General features: G+C 49.6%; 1 protein-coding gene across 1 annotated transcript; it reads left to right on the top strand.

The window, feature by feature from the left end:
• The first annotated feature begins 18312 nt into the window (after positions 1-18312).
• LOC136833114 (uncharacterized) lies at positions 18313-19152 on the top strand. Its single transcript, XM_067094758.1, has 2 exons — positions 18313-18563; positions 18753-19152. The coding sequence occupies exons 1-2, from the start codon at positions 18313-18315 to the stop codon at positions 19150-19152; spliced, it is 651 nt and encodes a 216-aa protein (XP_066950859.1).
• Positions 19153-19348: the final 196 nt, after the last annotated feature.

Genomic DNA, 19348 nt, shown 5'->3' with positions numbered 1-19348 from the left:
CAAGTGCATGAGATTCGAGACAGATTAATGAATACAATGCAGTAGCATAATATATGTGAAATGGCAAGACGTTTGGCGTCTTTACAAACAGAAACATGCATACAGTTTGATACAGAAGATTCGGTGGAACATTATGAATACATGATTAGAATGCTTGCATGGCAATGCAAGTAGTGGTAATTGTACATAAATCAAGTCAACAATGGTTAGGGAGAAACAGATGGAAATATTGTATGGTAGAAGTTGCGTTCCTTGAGGGAGAGGAAACGGGATGCTCTTGTTTTTGTCTTGTCCCCTTCGATGAATGACGAACACACACGTGTGCTTGAAAGAGACCGCGACCGGTGCGATGGGTCTCTTACAGACACAGAGTACAAAAAATAATCATTTGTTTTTTAGAGTTCGGTAATCACTTTCAGCAAACAGGAGAATCCATCCCCAAAAAAGTAGGTTACACAGCTCATTCGAGCACTAACAAAGTTCATGCCAGAGTTCCCAGTTTTACACCATTTTATTTCTAGCAAAACATATTGCGACCAACCCACATACACACGTTTCTGAATCGTGCCCATAAAATCTGATCCTAACCAGATTAAAATGTCTCATCACCTTTCCAGTCACACAAAGAAACACTGTCTCCATGCCCTGATCACGTTTTGTTATACTGTTCAGGTGAACGTTCAGTAGATAATGAATCTGAATTATGACATGTGAAAGAATTTCTGCTCAGTCTCTGGGTGAACAAACAGCTGATACAATCACAAAAGCCATTTGCTAAGTAGACATCAGATGTATTGGTAAGACTGCTGAATCGACTATTCAGAATAACGTTCACATCCTTATCTAAATCTGTAATAGGAGCTCGGCCCACCTACTATCAGGGCAACCCCGCCCAGGCAAATTTAAACATAATATAAGTTCACTCTGCCACAGAATGTGTCATCGACACATTCACACTCGGGGCCTGCACATAAACCATAACCATATACAAACATGAAGGCTGCTTTTTCCTGCAGCCACGCAGTTTCTGCATTTAAAATCAACAGCCACCATCATAACAGCTGTAAATAAAGACCTGGCAACACTTATCAACACTAAGACATGCTCCAGGAATAGTGGAGCGCAGACCGCACCTCCTCTCACATTGTGTTGCGGATGATGATGTAATTTCCAGCAATGGCCTGCCAAAGAACAGGCCTGTGCTAATTATGCACATACTGCGTAAAGATCCTTGGCGATGAGTTGACACCCCCTTAAGCCCCGTACACACTATGCATCATGTATCAGCCACGTGATGCAGTAGTGGTGTTGAATAAAATCACTAGTGGCCAAACTGTACTGCAGTACTGCTCACTTGTTCTCGCGTGACAGTTGTGATGAAAATAAATGCCTGTAAATGGCAGATGAGGCTCTCCACAAGAGACGATAGGCATCAGATTCTCAGTTCTCTTAAATGGTTAGAAAATAATAACATCCCACTACTCTGCACAGTGTGAAAGTCATAAAACAGCCGTGGTATAGGGTTTGTAACCCCACATCGTGTATTTCTATGCATCTTCCTGGTTTAAATGTATATTAATGTGGTGCAGAAAATAAGGAATGTGTGATAGTTGATGGGTTTAAGAAGGGAAGCTGCCTGGTTTGGCACTGAGTGAGACAGAGGTAAAAAAAAAAAGGCATTTTGTGTGGGAATGGTAAGGATAAAGGGTCAGTGTGTTGAGGATAGCTGGAAGTGTACAGCTTGGGAAGTTGTATTGACTGTGGAATCAATGAAACTCTGGGCAAGGATTATACATATGTGTTAGTATGAAGATTGTATGGGGTAAGATTGAGCCTGACAAAAGGGAAAGTTCTGATAGAGAATGTGTGTGGGCCAGGACTGAAAGAGAATTAGAGTACAAGAGTTTCTTGAAGAGTTTGAATCTGTGCATTGCAGGTTTTTAGAGCATACCAGTGCACAAATAGGCAAATGAGAAAGAGATGGCATATTGGGAAGGCAGAGCTCTTGGGGTACATGAGATAAGAGTCTGTAGAAATATGTTCAGAAAGGGAATTCATTAGAAAACGATTTTCAAGGAAAAATATTTACAAAATATACATTTGAGAGAGAAAATTAGCTTCTTACTACCTTTTTTTTTTTTCAAGATAAAGTCAGTCGGCAGTGAGTGACTCTAGGTTTAGGAAGATTGAATAAGAGTGGTGAAAACAGGAAATGAGAAACTTAGTGGAAAAAGAAATTGCAAGACTGATTGGAAGGCTGTGCAGGAATACAGGAGGATAGGTGAGAAAAAGAAAGAGGTTTCGTAACGAAAATTAGAAGAAAGGGAGTATAAGGACTTCAGCAGGAAAAATAACTTCCGAAAGAAAGTAAATGCAGATAAGGTTAATGAGCAAATGGATCTCAGAATAAAAATGCAATTCAATAAAATGTGATTGAGCCATCGGCGCTGGAGCTGAGTGAAAGTGCTGAGAAGACGTCCTGCCACTCCGAGTGCAAATGCATCACTGCCAGCCACGTGAAATCGGTCCGGCCCGTCAACACTCTGGTGATGCAGCGTCCTGTTGAAAAACCAGTTTTTCAACACATCCGTTCAACACTGTGCGCATCATGATGCATAGTGTGTACGGGGCTTTACGCATGATGACAACTGGCGAAACCATGACCATTACCGTCCATAAAGGCTGCGGACCCCTCCTAAAAGGGGAAGGTGTATGGCAGCAACCTCAGTCTGCATTCTTTGCTCAGCTGCTGAAGATGTTTTCTTGTGAAACTCTCACTTGGAGTGTAAGAAGTGGTAAATCTAGAAGGTTTGTCAGTCATGTCATGGGTCTGTTAAAACCAGTTGTTAACCCTAGAACTATTTCCATTAAAATGAACGTACTGTCATTGCAAAATATACCTGTTATGGACAAACAAACAATTGTCTCTAGATTCAACAGCTACCGACTGAAAATCGTCCATCTAACGCCACTAACACAAAATTATATGTGCTAGAAAACTGAGTGCTTTACACAACTACGAAACAAACCACTGCCTAAAAAAACTGAATCCATCAATATCAACCGAAACATTTCAAAAGAAAAATAGATTCAAAACATATTTGTGAGATATAATCTCATAAAACACCGGGCAATTAATCACCATTTCAACCTGTAAAGTTCTGGCGCATTTTATAAAAAAAAAAAAATCATCCCCTGTAAGTCATAACAAACTCCCCCAATGGGGAGTTTGTTATGACTTCTATGCCACTTTTAACAAAATTACCTCGATCCCAAATATAGCAGACAAAAAAAAAACCAAAATCATGCGAAGACGCGATCAATAAACAACTTCATTATTAATAAAAAGAAAAAGACAAAATTACGCTAAATCACCGCATTTGCGCAGGGACAAAAAAAAAAACATTAACAGCTACTCAACTCGATTTAAACATAAAACTGAGGAAAAAGAGGGAGAAAAAAAAAAACCAAAAAGAAAAACAAGCAAACAAGCTCCCATCTATAATTAAGTTGTTCTCTTGATCTTCCATATATGTGTTAACCTAATCAACCCAGTTCTTTCATCAAGAACAACAAATCTATTTCCTCTCTTTACTTCAACCACCTGAAATGGGCCTTCAAACTTAGGCCGCAATTTGTAATTTAATTGATTCCTGACATTAATTTTCAAGAACACTGTATCCCCAATTGCGACTTTTATGCTGTCTGATTTTGCATTGCTTCTCTCAGCCATTTCTTGCGTCTTTGCCTCGAGATTACTACTAAGACACGCATGACGCTCTTGAGCTGTAGCTACCAATGACTTAATTGTATCATCACAACGAGAAGGTATAGACAACAAATCAAATGCGCCCCACGCTGAATAGCCAAGTAATACTTCCACAGGTGACACCCCAGTCGTGTCACTAACCACTGTATTTATGCTATGTCTAACCGCGTCGTTGTACCTATCCCGATTCTTATCATTGTCACCTGCAGTGACCCTAGGAGCTTCAATCACTTTCCTATTGGCTCATTCACACAGTCCATTAGCTTCTGGCCTATACGGAATGATAATTACTTTCTATATCCCCATAACTTCTGCAAGACACTTCAATGTCTTATTCACAAATTATCTTCCATTACCTGTAATAAGCACCTCAGGAACCCCATAAAGGCAAATATACCTATAGAAAAATGCTATAGCAACCTCTTCTGCCGTCTTATGTTTTAAAGGGAAAATTTCTACAAATCTAGTTAACTCATCTACAGTCACTAACAAATGTCTGTGGCCATAGCTAGACTCACAGAAATTCGACAAGATATCCATATGCACTCTCTGAAAAGAACCCAGTTTATAAGAAGTAACCCTCGCTGGCTTGCATGCATTACAGACTGGAACATCCCTTCATGAAGGTCTCCACTGATGAGAACATGTTTTTCCAAAAGAACTTCCCCCACATGTTCTGATACGTCTTCTCAATCCCCAATTGTGGACTACCAAATTTACAATGAACAATTTCCAGAACTACGGGAATTAGTTCCTTAGGCACCACGAGCTGTGTCGTATCCCCTTTATCTTCACTATTCCTCAGCTTATATTTAATCTTCCTCACCGACAAATTACCCTCTAACTCCAGACCCGCAAAAGGCAACTTATAACTCTTTCTAACTATTTCACCCCTAAGAAACGCCTTTGCGTCTGCTAAAACTTCATCCTCATCTTGTTTAGCCTCTACTAAGCTAATATCCCAGTCTATACATTCACCAGTTCCAGTACACACATGGTGACCCTCCATGTCAACAAAATTCCTACTAAGAGCAACTGCTACCACATTATGTTTGCCTTCAATATACTTCAACTTAGCATTGAAATCTCTAATTGTCAAAAACTACCTAGCTCTCCTAGGGGAAAGATCTGGCTTATTAAAAAGATCCAACTACGGCTTATGATCTGTAAGAACTTCCACTTTATTCCCCATTAACAACATTTTAAAATGAACCAAACTAGACACAACAGCCTCCTTATCTATTGTGGCCATCAACCTTTCATTACTCCCCGTGTCTTGAACTTTTGGCTATAGAAAGCAACTGGATGCAATTTACCCTCAAATTTCTGCATTAAGCAGGCACCTATGCCGTCTTGACTGGCATCTGTCACTAACGTGAAAGGGACCGTAAAATCCGGGAACTTTAAAACTGGAGGACTCATTAAAGCTTCTTTGACTTTCTGACAGGCTATCTGCTATGACTCCCCCCCTGAAAATTGTGCATCATCCCTTAAAACATCCGTCAAGGGAGCTGACAATGTAGAAAATCCTTTCACAAACCTAAAAAACTCAGCCATCCCCATACATGACCTAACCTGCTTCTTGGTCTTGGGGATAGCAAAATCTATGATGGCCCTAACTCTATCATCGTTTACACGAACACCCTCCTTAGAGATGACATGACCTAAATCTGCAATACTCTTCTTCAAGAAATCACAATTGGCTAGTTTAAACTTCAAGCCCGCAAACCCGCTAACCTAAGTCTCCTAAGAACCTCCCTAAGCACCTCTAAATGTCCTTCTATAGAGTCGGTAGCAATCAAGATATCATCCATATAAATGAAGACAGTCTTCCCTAACCTCCCGTGCAAGAGAGTATTCACTAACCTTGTAAAAGTCATAGGACTACCTGACAAACCAAAAGGCATTTGTGTAAACTCATAATGTCCTTGTGGTATAGAAAAAGCAGTGAATTCCCGACTCTCCTCGCTATGAGGCACTTGCAAAACCCTTGCATAAGATCAAATGATGAGTAAATATTTTTACCCCAATTTCCACAGACAAATCTGGCAGACACGCCACCAGATACCTATCAGGAATGGTCTTCTCATTTAACTTACGGAAATCCATGCATATGTGGATCAAGCCATCCTTCATAGGCACTGCCAACAACAGAAAATTAAAAGGTGAGGAACTAGGCCTAACTATACCCTCCTCTTCCCACTTATTAAGCTCTTGCTCAACCTACTCTGGGATCTTAAAGGGTATCTTATATGACAGGACATAAATAGGCTATGTGGCATCCTCCAAGTGTACCTCGTGTTCTAACACATTAGTTAACCCTAACTTATCTCCTTCAAGTGCAACTATATCTACAAAGTCAGCCAGAACATCACCTAACCCTCTGTGCATTCTTTATAATCGGCATCACCTAAATGATTCCTAAAAACCTTTCTCCTAACTTGCATTTCTGCCTCAGAAAACTCATTTTGCTCACCTACGATAGCCACTGAGTCAGTATCATCACCCCAGTCTTCGAGATCAGCCACATATATATTCTTCTTATACCTGCTAAGCCTGTGAGAGGGTGCAAAAGAGAGAGCAGGTAGACACTGACAGCTAGTTTATTATGGGAGCAGGTCGCTTATAAAGCGGCATGCGGACGTCAGAACAAAGACGTACAAGGACATACAGGTGACCCAAGGTCAGTTGTTCTCAATGTGAAACAGGACAGGTAAATACAGATAACGTGACAAATAAAACTAACAGATTATACACAACAATGCTCTGACACATGTACAATACAAAAGGGCACAAATGAGTAAGTAATAAATGCACATAATAAAACATGGCTAGGTACCCCGACCTAAGGTCAGGGGAAAAGGCACCGTAGAAAACGGGAGGTCCACTAAAGAAAACTGGTTGAGCGGGGACTTTACAAGCCTAACTGAATTATTACAGTTCAACAATTCCACCCATGTGACTCTTTTATTAGACAGCTTATTTATGGGAACAGTACTCATAACACCTTTAAGCTTCTTGCTGCCTTCAACTACACATTCCTGTTTAGACATTTTACGTCTTTCACCTGAACTTTCACTGGACCAGTCATACCTGGTTCTGAAATCACCTCCTCTAATAAAACACCCTTTTTATATCTTCTTCCCCTAAACAACAGGCTCAATATCACCCTGTAAATGGTTATCTACTACAGATTCCATATCACTGACAGAAATATTCCTTTCCATTTCATCAATGCCCACACATGGGGCAAAAACTCCAGGTACCCCAATTGATATACCTCCCCCCCCACCCCCGGGTGGATGGAAATATTCATCCTTTGACATACTGGATGACCCAGTAAAATTCTGTTCCCCAGGGCAATGCCCTTCATCACCAAAACTGGTTCCTTAATTAACTGGTTACCCAGCGAAAAACAAATATCCACCGAACCTAAAACATTCAAATTATGAGCCTGAACATCACATACCTTCTCTTCTGATGGTTTTATCTGGTACTGGGAAAACATTGACTGGTAAAAATCATAGTCTAATAGACTGACTGAGGGGCCCGTACCTATAAACATCAAAACCTCAGAACTAGACACAGTCCCTTTCACCACAGGCTTTGGCTCTGGAGCATCTTCCAAAAGCACTACATGACAAGAACAATTCATTATCCTTTTCCCTTTTGTTGATTGGTCTTCCAAAAATTTTGCCAATCTCTAGATCCTCTTGAATAACCCCCTGGGGAGCTTTCTTATTGGTACTACCTATATTCTGAAGTGCAGGTCTAACCCTACTCCGTTTAAAAGACGGACAAGACAACCAAAAGTTGTCATAACTCTTGCATCCTGCACAATATCTAACTTGGCAAAATTTCTTAGTATGCCCTAACCTATTACAGTTAAAACACCAAAACTGTGGCGTTTGATCCATCAGTTTCCTATCACTGTCTACCGTGGCACCAAGACCACTGGAAGTGAAAACGCGTTTTCTATCAATTTCTACCTTGCCACAAAAACTGCCGGCGGCAAAGCCTAAATCCCCTTGTGACAGGTTCTTTGAAACAACCCCGGAGGCTTTTGGCATCCTATTGAAAAAGATACTATTAACTGCAGGACATATCGACATGTGCTATCGAACCTGAGAAAAAATTAGTGCCTCATCAGACTTGTGCTCTACAGTATATTCTTATTGAAACTATCCACTGTGGCATCTGGGACCTCGTGTAAGAGCCAGGAAAAAGGCAACAACTTCCCAAAGTTGTCCAAAGAGATATTGTCACCACATACCCATCCAGACCTTTTTAATTTCTTCACTAAGTCCCCTGCATGATCAATCAACTGAGAACTAAAACTAACCATGGAATCCTGGCCCTTCCTAATCTTAAAGAATGCCCTCACATCACAGACTACATCTCCGCATTCTGCAGCCTCATATGCCATTCTAAGAAAACCTTGGAGGTCTTTCCATGTTTTACACTTGCTATGCAAATGGCTACGACAGTGATAACCAATATCCCCTTTGTCAAGGCTTAAGAAACCCTTCACTTTGTTAAATGCCTCCTCGCTATCTGTGATTTTCTTAGCCGTCAGGTAATTATCCACTCCCTCAGTAAAACTCTCCACTGGTTGAGAGAGAACCCCATTAACTAAGCCTGGGAAAGGTTGGATTCCCGAAGCTACTGTTGTGACTTTATGAATCAAAGTTGTAAAGTCACCAATTCGGCGCCAGGATAGTGTTTCAAAGCGGCGCCATTAATTAAGTCTCCGCTGAGCTTGTTTTCTTTGGTGACTTCCGTTTTCTTCAAGCTAAATTAGTCACGCCTAAAACGTGCCAGGTCACGCATTTTAATCATTTTTACTTTATGGTATTTATACGAATGTCACACATTGTGTATCACATGTTTCTTCATTCACAGGCATCAAGACTGTATCTATATTGTGTCTCTGTATGTTTCGTATTGTAATTCGTACTCGTTCACTGCATATTATTGTTTATTGTTTCGACCTCAGGTCACAGTCAATTCCATTGTCTCTCACGGCCCGGCGTCAGTCGACCGCAATGTAAAATAACTGGATCTGTAATAAATCAGCAGTAACCTTTACCTGCTCGTTTCTTTGACACCTTACAGTGGTGACCCCGGAGTATCCCGAGCCATTAGCGGACTCACACGGGCGACTCAGCCTTGGCTCCAGGATTTCTCAAAAAACGCTCTTAGCGGCCTAAACACGGCGCTGTAACCAGCGTTTGAGCGTGCTGACTCTCGTCGGCGTACCCCACCAGCGTCACTAAGCGGAACCACCACGGCGCGCACGAAGTGCGTACTGGCGTTGTGTATCCTACTCCAGTAAGGGGTCAAAGGAGCGAGCATGGACGCGGATATCCCCTCCTTCATGCAGTTAAACGCGGACCCGCGGACTCCGAGATTTACCTACCTCCCATCGCAGCCGCGCCGCCCCGCATCGAGGCCCTCCGCAACTCCACACCAGCGCCCGAACACACCCGGCGGCGGGCAACACAATCGCGGGCCGCCCTCACCTAAAGCTGCCGCCGTTTACGCAGGGCAACCCATCGAGGTGGCTGCGCGGGGTGGAGAGCCACTTCAGAATCGCGGACCTCACGGACGAAATCCTACAGGCCGACACAGTGCTCAACGCCCTTCCGGAGGACGTGTACAACAAACTCATCTCGCGGGTACCCAAAACACTCACCCTCACATACAGCACCACAAAAAAGTTCCTCCTCGAAGCTTGCTCCCTGCCCATCGCCGAGCGGGCCGCCCGTGCTATCGACCTGGCCAATAATCCACGCCACGACCTCGAACCAAGAGGCGGCAGGGCATGGTCGTAGATCTCCTGTCAACACCAGTCTCGGGTGGCACGAACAAGCGGCAGGAGATAAGCCTGTCGGGAAATTTTCCTTCGCCAACTCCTCCCGGAAGTACGCAACCAGATCGCGCACCCCTACACCATGCCTGTCGAGGACCTCAGAGGCGGCACAACACCTCACAGACTCCGTCAGGCTTCACTGCGGCTAAAACCGGCCACTCAGCCGGTCAGCTCCGTCCAGCCTGAAGAGGACGTAGAGCAGCCCGTCAACGCCGCCGCCAACAGGCGTCCACCAACCACAGTAGACGGTGGTCCCGGGCTTCTGTCGCTATCACAAGTGGTTCGGAAAGGACGCCCGGAACTGCCTGCCGCCCTGCTCGTTCAACCGTTCAAAAAAGCGGGGTGGCGGCGCCAGCAGGACAGGCCGCCATGGCAGCAGAAGAACCCAGGGCCTCAAAAACAGTAGGTTTCTCGTCCGCGACACCGTCTCCGGCAGGATGATGCTGGTCGACACAGGAGCCTTCAAGTCGGTCTTCCCAGCATCCAGAGGGACCGCAACAGACACCAGACCCGGCCGCCTTCCTGACGGCCGCCAACGAACCCCATCCTCTCCCTACGGCACCAGGCTCCTGTCGATCTCCATCCTTGGCCAGAGTTACTCCTGGGACTTCATCGTCGCGGACGTAGGAACCCCACTCCTGGGGCCGATTTTCTGGCGCACTTCGGCCTGCTAGTCGACGTGGGGCGCCAAGCGCCTCCTCGATACCGACTCCTGCCGGTCTCTCCGTTAACGGCGGGACCCAGACCCACCATCAGCGCCGTCGCCCCCACCAGTACGCACACCTTCTGTCAGGTTCCCTGAGGTGTTTAAGCCCGAGCTTCGCCAAGTCCCGGGGCCCCAGCCAAGCACGGCATATACCACCATATAGTGACTAAAGGGCCCCCGACACATGCAGTTCCATGAGGCTTCCCCCTCAGCGCCTTCAGGAGGCGAAAAAAGCATTCGCGGAGATGGAACGGATGGGCATCTGCAGGAAAGCCTCCAGTCCATGGGCCTCCCCCTCCACATGGTGCAGAAACCGGACGGCTCCTGGAGACCCTGCGGCGACTACAGACGGCTCAACATTGCAACGGAGCCGACCACTACCCTCTGCCCAATATGCAAGACCTTACGGCCTCCTTTCACGGGGCCAAAATATTCACTAAATTGGACCTTCTTAAATCTTATTTTCAGGTACCTGTTGCGCCAGAGGACATACCAAAGACAGCCATCATCACGCCCTTCGGGTCCTATGTGTTCGCCTTCTCCACCTTCGGGCTGAGGAACGCCGGGGCCACCTTCCAGCGGCTCATGGACAGCATCCTGGGGACCTAAAATTCTCGTCTGCTACGTCGAGCGACATTCTCATATTTTCCAGGTCTCACAGCGAACACCAAAGGCACATCAAAGCAGTCCTCCAGCGCCTCCAAGAAAACGGCCTCGTCGTCCGTTTTGACAAGTGTACATTCGGCGTCCAGAAAGCAGAGTTCCTGGGTCACGAGGTATCTCCGACAGGCGTCCGCCCTCTTACATCGAAAGTGGCAGCCGTAGCAAAGTTCCCGACACCCACCTCCATCAAGGCCGTCCAGGAGTTCCTTGGGATGGTAAACTTCTACAGGCGCTTCATCCCGGGATCGCGCACACCACGGCCCCTGACGGAAGTCCTAAAGGTCAACCGAAGTCCCTGTCTTGGGGACCCAGCCAGCAGCAGGCCTTTTCCCGGACGAAGGCGCCCCTCACCAAGGCAACCGCCTTGGCACACCAGGATCCCAAGGCTCCCCTCCAGCTGACGACAGACGCCAGTAACGTTGCCTGCGGTGCTGTTCTGGAGCAAATCATCAACGGCGCCCCCAGCCCATCGCCTTCTTCAGCAAAAGTTCAATCCGCAGAGTCCCGATACAGCACCTTCGACAGGGAACTCTGCGCGATGTACCAGCGCGCAGTTCGGCACTTCAAGTTCCTCCTGGAGGGCGCCCTTCACAATCTTCACAGACCACCAGCCACTGGTTCACGCCTTCACGAAGCAAGGGGACGCATGGTCTTCCAGACAGCAGCGCCACCTCTCAGCCATAGCCGAATTTACCTGTTCCGTCAGGTACCTCCCGGCAAGAAAAATCCGTAGCAGACGCCCTCTCAGAGTCAGGTTGAGCGCCAGTGCAGCTTGGTGTAGATTACCAGGACCTTGCCAGAGAACAGGCCGCTGACCCAGAAACCCCAGCATACCGCACCGCCATCACATCCCTCAAGTGGCGAGACGTGACCCTCGCCCCCGGAGGCCCCAGTCTGCTCTGTGACATCAGCACAGGCCAGCCCGCCCTTTGGTTCCAGCCTCACGCCGCCGCCAGGTATTTGACATCATCCACGGCCTCTCACCCCCCTCCGGCAGGACCACGGCCAAACTGCTTTCAAAAAGTTCGTCTGGCACGGGGTGCAAAAGGACGCCACAGCCTGGGCAAAACAGTGCCTGCAGTGCCAGACCAGTAAAGTGGGTCGTCACACGCAGTCGGGGGTAGGCGAGTTCCCACAGCCAGGGCGCCGCCGGCCACATCCACATCGACGTCGTCGGGCCCCTTCCCCCATCAGGCGGATCCAGATACCTCCTCACGGTGGTAGACCGTTCAACGAGGTGGCCCGAAGCCACGCCCATGCAAGAAGCCACCGCCAGCGCGTGCGCCGAGGCCCTGCTCTCCAGTTGGGTTAGCCGCCGGCGTCCCGGACCACATCACAACCGACAGGGCCCGCTTTCCTCTCCGAGCTGTGGTCTGCCCTGGCTCAACTGCTGGGAACCACGCACCACACCACCACAGCGTACAACCCAGCGGCCAACGGCCTGGTTGAACGGTTCCACAGGTCCCAAAGTCATCCCTCATGGCCCGCTGCACCGCCGAGGACTGGAAACATCAGCTGCCGTGGGTCCTCCTCGGGTTGAGGACCGCCCCAGAGCCAACGGCACCCCATCCGCAGCTGAACAAACCTATGGGGAACCCCTCGTGGTGCGGGAGAGCTCGTGACGGATGATCGCCACTCCCCATCTCTGCAGAGGCTCCGCGACGTGGCGGCAAGTTAAGCCCCTTGCAGGCGCTCATACATCGACAGAGCAACCACCTTCGTGCCGCCACAGCTGTCATCCGCCACCCACGTCTTCGTCAGAGTCGACGCCGTCCGTCCACCACTAACTAAGCCCTACAGGGGACCCTTCCGCGTGCTGGAACGGAACAGCAAGGCGTTCCGGCTGGCACTTCCAGGCAGGAACGACTGGGTTTCCATGAGACCGGCTAAAGCCCGCCTTCCTGTCGGAGAGTCCCGGCAGCGTCGCAGCACCCCTTCCGCCCAAACGCACTCCAGCACGCCCTCACCACCGCAGGCGCGGCCGCCCCAGGAAGGGACCGCCCAAACAGCAGCCTCACAGGCGGGAGGCCCCTCAGTTATCCTCAAGGAGCCGCGGCACCCTTCAGCGTCCCACCAGGTACAGGGATTAATCAGACGCGTCCCTCGTCTTGGGGGGGGAGTATTTGTAAAGTCACCAATTCGGCGCCAGGATAGTGTTTCGGGGCGCCATTAATCAAGTCTCCGCTGAGCTTGTTTTCTTTGGTGACTTCCCGTTTTCTTCAAGCTAAATTAGTCACGCCTAAAAACGTGCCAGGTCACGCATTTTAATCATTTTTACTTTATGGTATTTATACAATGTCACACATTGTGTATCACATGTTTCTTCATTCACAGGCATCAAGACTGTATCTATATTGTGTCTCTGTATGTTTTGTATTGTAATTCGTACTCGTTCACTGCATATTATTGTTTATTGTTTCGACCTCAGGTCACAGTCAATTCCATTGTCTCTCACGGCCCGGCGTCAGTCAGCCGCAATATAAACTGCCTGGATCTGTAATAAATCAGCAGTAACCTTTACCTGCTCGTTTCTTTGACACCTTACAAAGTCTTTTATCCTCATCACCACCTGCCATATTGTTCCCTGTAAGAAAACTCCACGTCCCACAAACACAACCTGGTCTGAAAGTCATAAAATGCTAAAACCCTATATAATGTTCTCTAAATTAACCAAAGAAAAACCACACAAAGAGGGAAAAATAAAATAATTATTTCCCAATAATCCAACAAAAATCCCAAAACTCTACGGGAGTAACTCACACCTTTATGGCTGCGCAAAACAGCTGATAGCAAAATGTAGTTCAAAGAGAAAACACCAAGTCTTTCAAGGGCAAAAACAAATCAGACCCCCTTCAAGGTCAAGAGGAGGAGGAAGGAAAGGAGAGGAATCCCCTCAACCCAGTACAAAAAGTTCAGCTACCTGCCCCCCCAGAGGAAAGAGGGCGGAGACAAAAAAAAAAAAAGAAAAACCCACTATCTGTTGTGATGAAAAAACTGCTGAGCACGCGGATACGAGGTCAAAATTGCAACCTAAGTGCACCCCACAACCTGGCCCAAGTTACAAGACCCCCTAACATACATGTATGCAATCAAAATAAAATATGTTGCGATCATAACATCATTCAAAGATGAAAGCATGCAATATAATACACCCCTCCAAAAAATATAAGGGGAAGTTAAAAAATATTCATAAGAAAATAAAACAGAGACGAGAAAAAAAGGCCTTGCAGGAACTGTAATAAAAATGCTAGTGAATACACAGGCTGTTATTCTTCAATTCTTCACTACCGAGTCTCCAGCCACAGCGCAGTAAATATACCTGAATTAAACACACACCCGCGCATATTATTATTACTTACGCACACAAGTTTCTCTATAAACCCATGACACTACGCATCTATAAACCCACCGAGTCTGAGAAAAAACGAGAAACGAAATTCCGTCGGCCGCTTCCCAAGATAAAACTGCCGAACCAATCATAATATTCTTCTCAGTGATAGCGTACTGTAAAGTCTCTGCTGAGCGAGTTTTCTATGGTGACGTCCCATTTTCTTTGCCTTTACAATTCGTCACACCTGGCATGACAGGTCACACCGATCCAATCATTTGAATTATGTATATAATTATTTACCTGTCTCCAATTTGTATATCATGTATTCTTCTTTTGCAGGCATCAGATTGTATTCAACTACATTTCTGTCCATTTGTATGATTCAAAGTGTATTCGTTCACTGTGTTTATTGTTAATTATTATCGACCTCAGGTTACCCTTGTTCTCATTGTATTCCGCGGCTTGATGTCAGTCTGCCACTATATAAACCGCCTGGGTCACCAAAAAATCAGCAGTAAATTTTTCCTGCTCGTTTCTTCCGCACTTCTTATAGTGGTGACCCTGGAGTAGTTCCCAGAGCCATTAGCGGACTCACATGGTGACTCAGTCTTGGCTCCAGGAACTACCTACGCCCCTAATGGTCTCACTATGGCGCTGTAACCAGCGTTCGGGCGTGCTGACTCTCGTCGGCAAATCACCAGCGTCATTAACGGACTCACACGGCGTGCTTCCAAGTGCGTTTTGACACGAGTATCCCACTCCAATTAAGAGGGCAAGAGCGAGCATGGACGCGGACATCACCTCCTTCGTTCAATTAACTGCTAACCTCGCAGATTCGGATGTCTACCTCCTGCCCATATCACCCGCCCCCGCGCCGAGGCTCTCGCGCTCCTCCACACCCCTGCCCACACCCCGCACTCTCCCCTGCCTGAGGCCCTGTCCAGCAGGACAAGAAAAGGCCACCCTGACCATAAAGCTCCCGCCTTTCACGAAAGGGAACCCATCGGCGTGGCTGTACAGGGTCGAGAGTCAATTCAGGCTGGCAGAACTCAACGACGAGGTGCTACAAGCAGACACAGTACTCAACGCCCTGCTGGAGGAGATCTACAGGAAACTTGTCCCGTGGGTGTCTGCTGCATGCCCCCTTACCTACAGCCTCCTAAAAAAGTCCCTCCTCGAGACATGCTCCCTGCCGGTCGCCGAGCGGGCCGCCCGCGCCCTCGACCTCACTGTCAGCCTGCGTCAGGATCAGAGCATCATGGAGTCATGGGGCATGATACAGGACCTCCTCACCCTTCCCGACACCGACGGCAGTGGAAAACAACTCGAAATAAGCCTGTCGCGGGAGCTCCTCCTCTGTCAGCTCCTCCTGGAGGTCCTCACTCAAATCCCTGAGCCCTACGCCATGCCCCTCGAGGTCTTGGTCCACACGGTGCAGCACCTAACAGACTCTGTGTAGGCAACGAAGCGGGCACCAGCGCCCGCACTACCCGTCAGCGCCATCCAGCAGGAGGATGGCACAGAGGAGGGGGTAAACGCCGTCACCAGGAGGCGCCCAACGCCTCACAGCAGGTGGAATCCCCTGGGTCCTTGCCACTACCACAGGCGGTTCGGCAGGGATGCCCGGAACTGCCAGCCGCCGTGCTCATTCGCCCGTCCAAAAAATGGGGGGGGGCGGTGGCAGGACAGGCCGCCATGGCAACAGAAGAACCCAGGGGCCCAGAGCCAGTAGGCTTCTATGTCCGCGACACTGTCTACGGCAGGATGATGTTGATTGACACGGGGGCCGTTAGATCAATCTTCCCGCTGTCCAGAGAGGACAGCAAGCGTGCACCAGACCCGGACGCCTTCCTGACGGCCACCGACGGGTCCCCCATCCTCTCCTACGGCACCAGGCTCCTGTCGATCTCCATCCTTGGCTGGAGGTATTCCTGGGACTTTGTCGTCGCCGACGTAAAGGACCCCGCTCCTGGGTGCGGATTTCCTTGCCCACTTCGGGCTGGCAGTTGACATCGGTCGGAAGCGCCTACTCAGCACTGACTCCTGCCAGTCCCTCCCATTAGTAACGGGACTCAAGGTGCCCACCATCTGCTCCGTCGCCCCCCACCAGTACTCACAGCTGCTGAAGGAGTTCCCTGATGTGTTCAGGTCCGAGCTCCGCCAGGTGCACGGGGACCCAGCTAAACATGGCATCTACCATCACATAAAAACAAAGGGCCCCCCTGCACACACAAGGTTCTGGAGGCTTCCCCCTCGGCGCCTTCAGGAGGCCAAGAACGCCTTCGCCGAAATGGAACGGATGGGAATATGAAAGAAGGCCTCCAGCCCATGGGCCTCCCTTCTCCACATGGTGCAGAAACTGGACAGCTCCTGGAGACCCTGCGGCGACTACAGGTGGCTCAACCTCTCAACGGAACCTGACCGTTACCCCCTGCCGAACATGCAGGATCTCACGGCCTCCTTCCATGGGGCCAAAATATTTTCTAAGTTGGATCTCTTGAAATCTTATTTCCAGGTACCAGTCGCGCCAGAGGATGTCCCGAAGACTGCCATCATCACGCCTTTCAGGTTCTACATCTTCGCCTTCTCCACCTTCGGCCTGAGGAACGGGGGGGCAACTTTCCAGCGGCTCATGGATAGCATCCTGGGGGACCTGAAGTTCTGCGTCTGCTACGTGGATGATATCCTTATATTTTCCAGGTCCCACAAGGCGCACCAGAGGCACATCCGGGCAGTCCTGCAGCGCCTGCTGGAGAACGGCCTCGTCATAAGATTCAACAAGTGCACCTTCAGCGTCCAGAAAGCTGACTTCCTGGGCCACGAGATATCCCCGGATGGTGCCCGCCAGCTCACATCTAAAGTCGCGGCCATCACCAGGTTTCCTGTCCCCACCTCCGTCAAGGCCGTCCAGGAGTTCCTCGGGATGGTGAACTACTACAGGAGGTTCATCCCCAGGAACGCACACACCATGGCCCCCCTGACGGAAACCCTGAGAGGCCAACCAAAATCCTTAGTGTGGGAACCCAGCCAGCAGCAGGCCTTCTCCCTGACGAAGGCCGCCCTTGCCGAGGCAACCGCCTTGGCCCACCAGGACCCCACCGCTCCTCTCCAGCTGACGACGGACGCCAGCAGAGTCGCCTTTGGAGCTGTCCTGGAGCAGGTCGTCGATGGCGCCCTCCAGCCCATCGCCTTCTTCAGCAAGAGGTTCAGTACCGCAGAGGCCCGCTACAGCACCTTCGACAGGGAACTCTGCGCGGTATACCGATCAGTCCGGCACTTCAAGTTCCCCTGGAGGGCACGCCCTTCACAATCTACATGGACCACCAGCCGCTGGTCCACGCCTTCACCAAGCAGGGTGATGCATGGTCTTCCAGGCAACAGTAACACCTCGCGGCTATCGCAGAGTTCACCTGCTCCGTCAAGTACCTCCCCGGCAGGAAGAACCCTGTGGCAGACTCCCTCTCCAGAGTTGAGCTTAATGCGGTGCAGCTCGGGATCAGCTACGAGGACCTTGCCAAGGAGCAGGTCACCGACCCAGAGACCCCAGCCTACCGCACTGCCATCACGTCCCTGAAGTGGAAGGATGTGCCCCTCACCCCTGGGGGCCCAAATCTCCTCTGCGACGTCAGTACGGCCAGCCCCGCCCTCTGGTGCCTGCCTCCCGCCGCCGCCAGGTATTCAACGTCATCCACGGGCTGTCCCCCCTCTCTGGCAGGATGACGGCCAAGCTGCTGGCAGCGAAGTTCGTCTGGCACAGAGTGCAGAAGGACGCGAGGACCTGGGCGAGGCAGTGCCTGCAGTGCCAAACCAGCAAAGTGGGGCGTCACACAGAGTCTGGAATTGGCGAGTTTCTGCAGCCAGGGCAGCGGTTTAGCCATGTTCACATCAACATCGTCGGGGCCCTTTGCCCGTCAGGCGGAGCCAGATATCTCCTGACAGTGGTTGACCGCTGAACAAGGTGGCCCGAAGCCATGCCCATGCAAGAAGCCACCGCCAGCGCATGCGCCGAGGCCCTACTCTCCAGTTGGATCAGCCGCTTCAGTGTCCCTGACCACATTACAACCGAATTGTGGTCCGCCCTGGCACGACTGCTGGGGACAGCTCATCACACCACCACAGCCTACAACCCCACAGCCAACGTCTTGGTCAAGCGGTTTCACAGGTCCCTGAAGACGTCCCTCATGGCCCGCTGCACCGCTGAGGATTGGAAATACCAGCTGCCGTGGGTCCTCCTCGGGTTGAGAACTGCCCCCAGGGCCGACGGCGCCCCGTCCGCAGCTGAGAAAACCTACGGCGAGCCCCTCGTGGTCTCAGGCGAGCTAGTTACAGAGGACCGCCACAACCCACCTGTCCAGAGGCTTCGCAACATAGTCGGCAAGTTTGGGCCCTGCAAGTGGACATATACCGACAGGTCGGTCACCTTCACTCCACCCAGCTTGTCCTCCACCACCCATGTCTTCGTCAGGGATGATGCCATCCACCTGCCACTGAGCAGGCCCTACAGGGGGCCCTTCCGCGTGCTGGCGAGGAACAGCAAGGTGTTCCTGCTCGCCCTTCACGGGAAGAACGACTGGGTGTCGGTAGACCGCATCAAGCCCGCCCTCCTGGAGGAGGACACAGACGTCACCACACCACACCCTCCACCTGGACAGTCGTCGCCGCAGCCAGCCCCCCATAAGAAGCGGGCACGCGGCCGCCCCCGGAAACACCTGCCCACACCAACAGCCAGCCGCCCCCATACACAGGATGTTTTCCCAATGTCCTCACGTAGCCGTGGCACCCTTCAGCGCCCCAGCAGATACGCCGACTAATCAGACGTTACCCACGTTTTGGGGGGGAAGTATTTGTAAAGTCTCTGCTGAGGGAGTTTTCTATGGTGACGTCCCATTTTCTTTGCCTCTACAATTCGTCACACCTGGCGTGACGGGTCTCGCCGATCCAATCATTTGAATTATGTATGTATATAATTATTTACCTGTCTCCAATTTGTATATCATGTATTCTTCT

This window comes from Macrobrachium rosenbergii, chromosome 51 (genome assembly GCF_040412425.1).
Source record: "Macrobrachium rosenbergii isolate ZJJX-2024 chromosome 51, ASM4041242v1, whole genome shotgun sequence".
Lineage (NCBI taxonomy): Eukaryota > Metazoa > Arthropoda > Malacostraca > Decapoda > Palaemonidae > Macrobrachium > Macrobrachium rosenbergii.
Note: the sequence above shows the minus strand (reverse complement) of the source record. Positions and strands in the feature narration are given on the sequence as shown.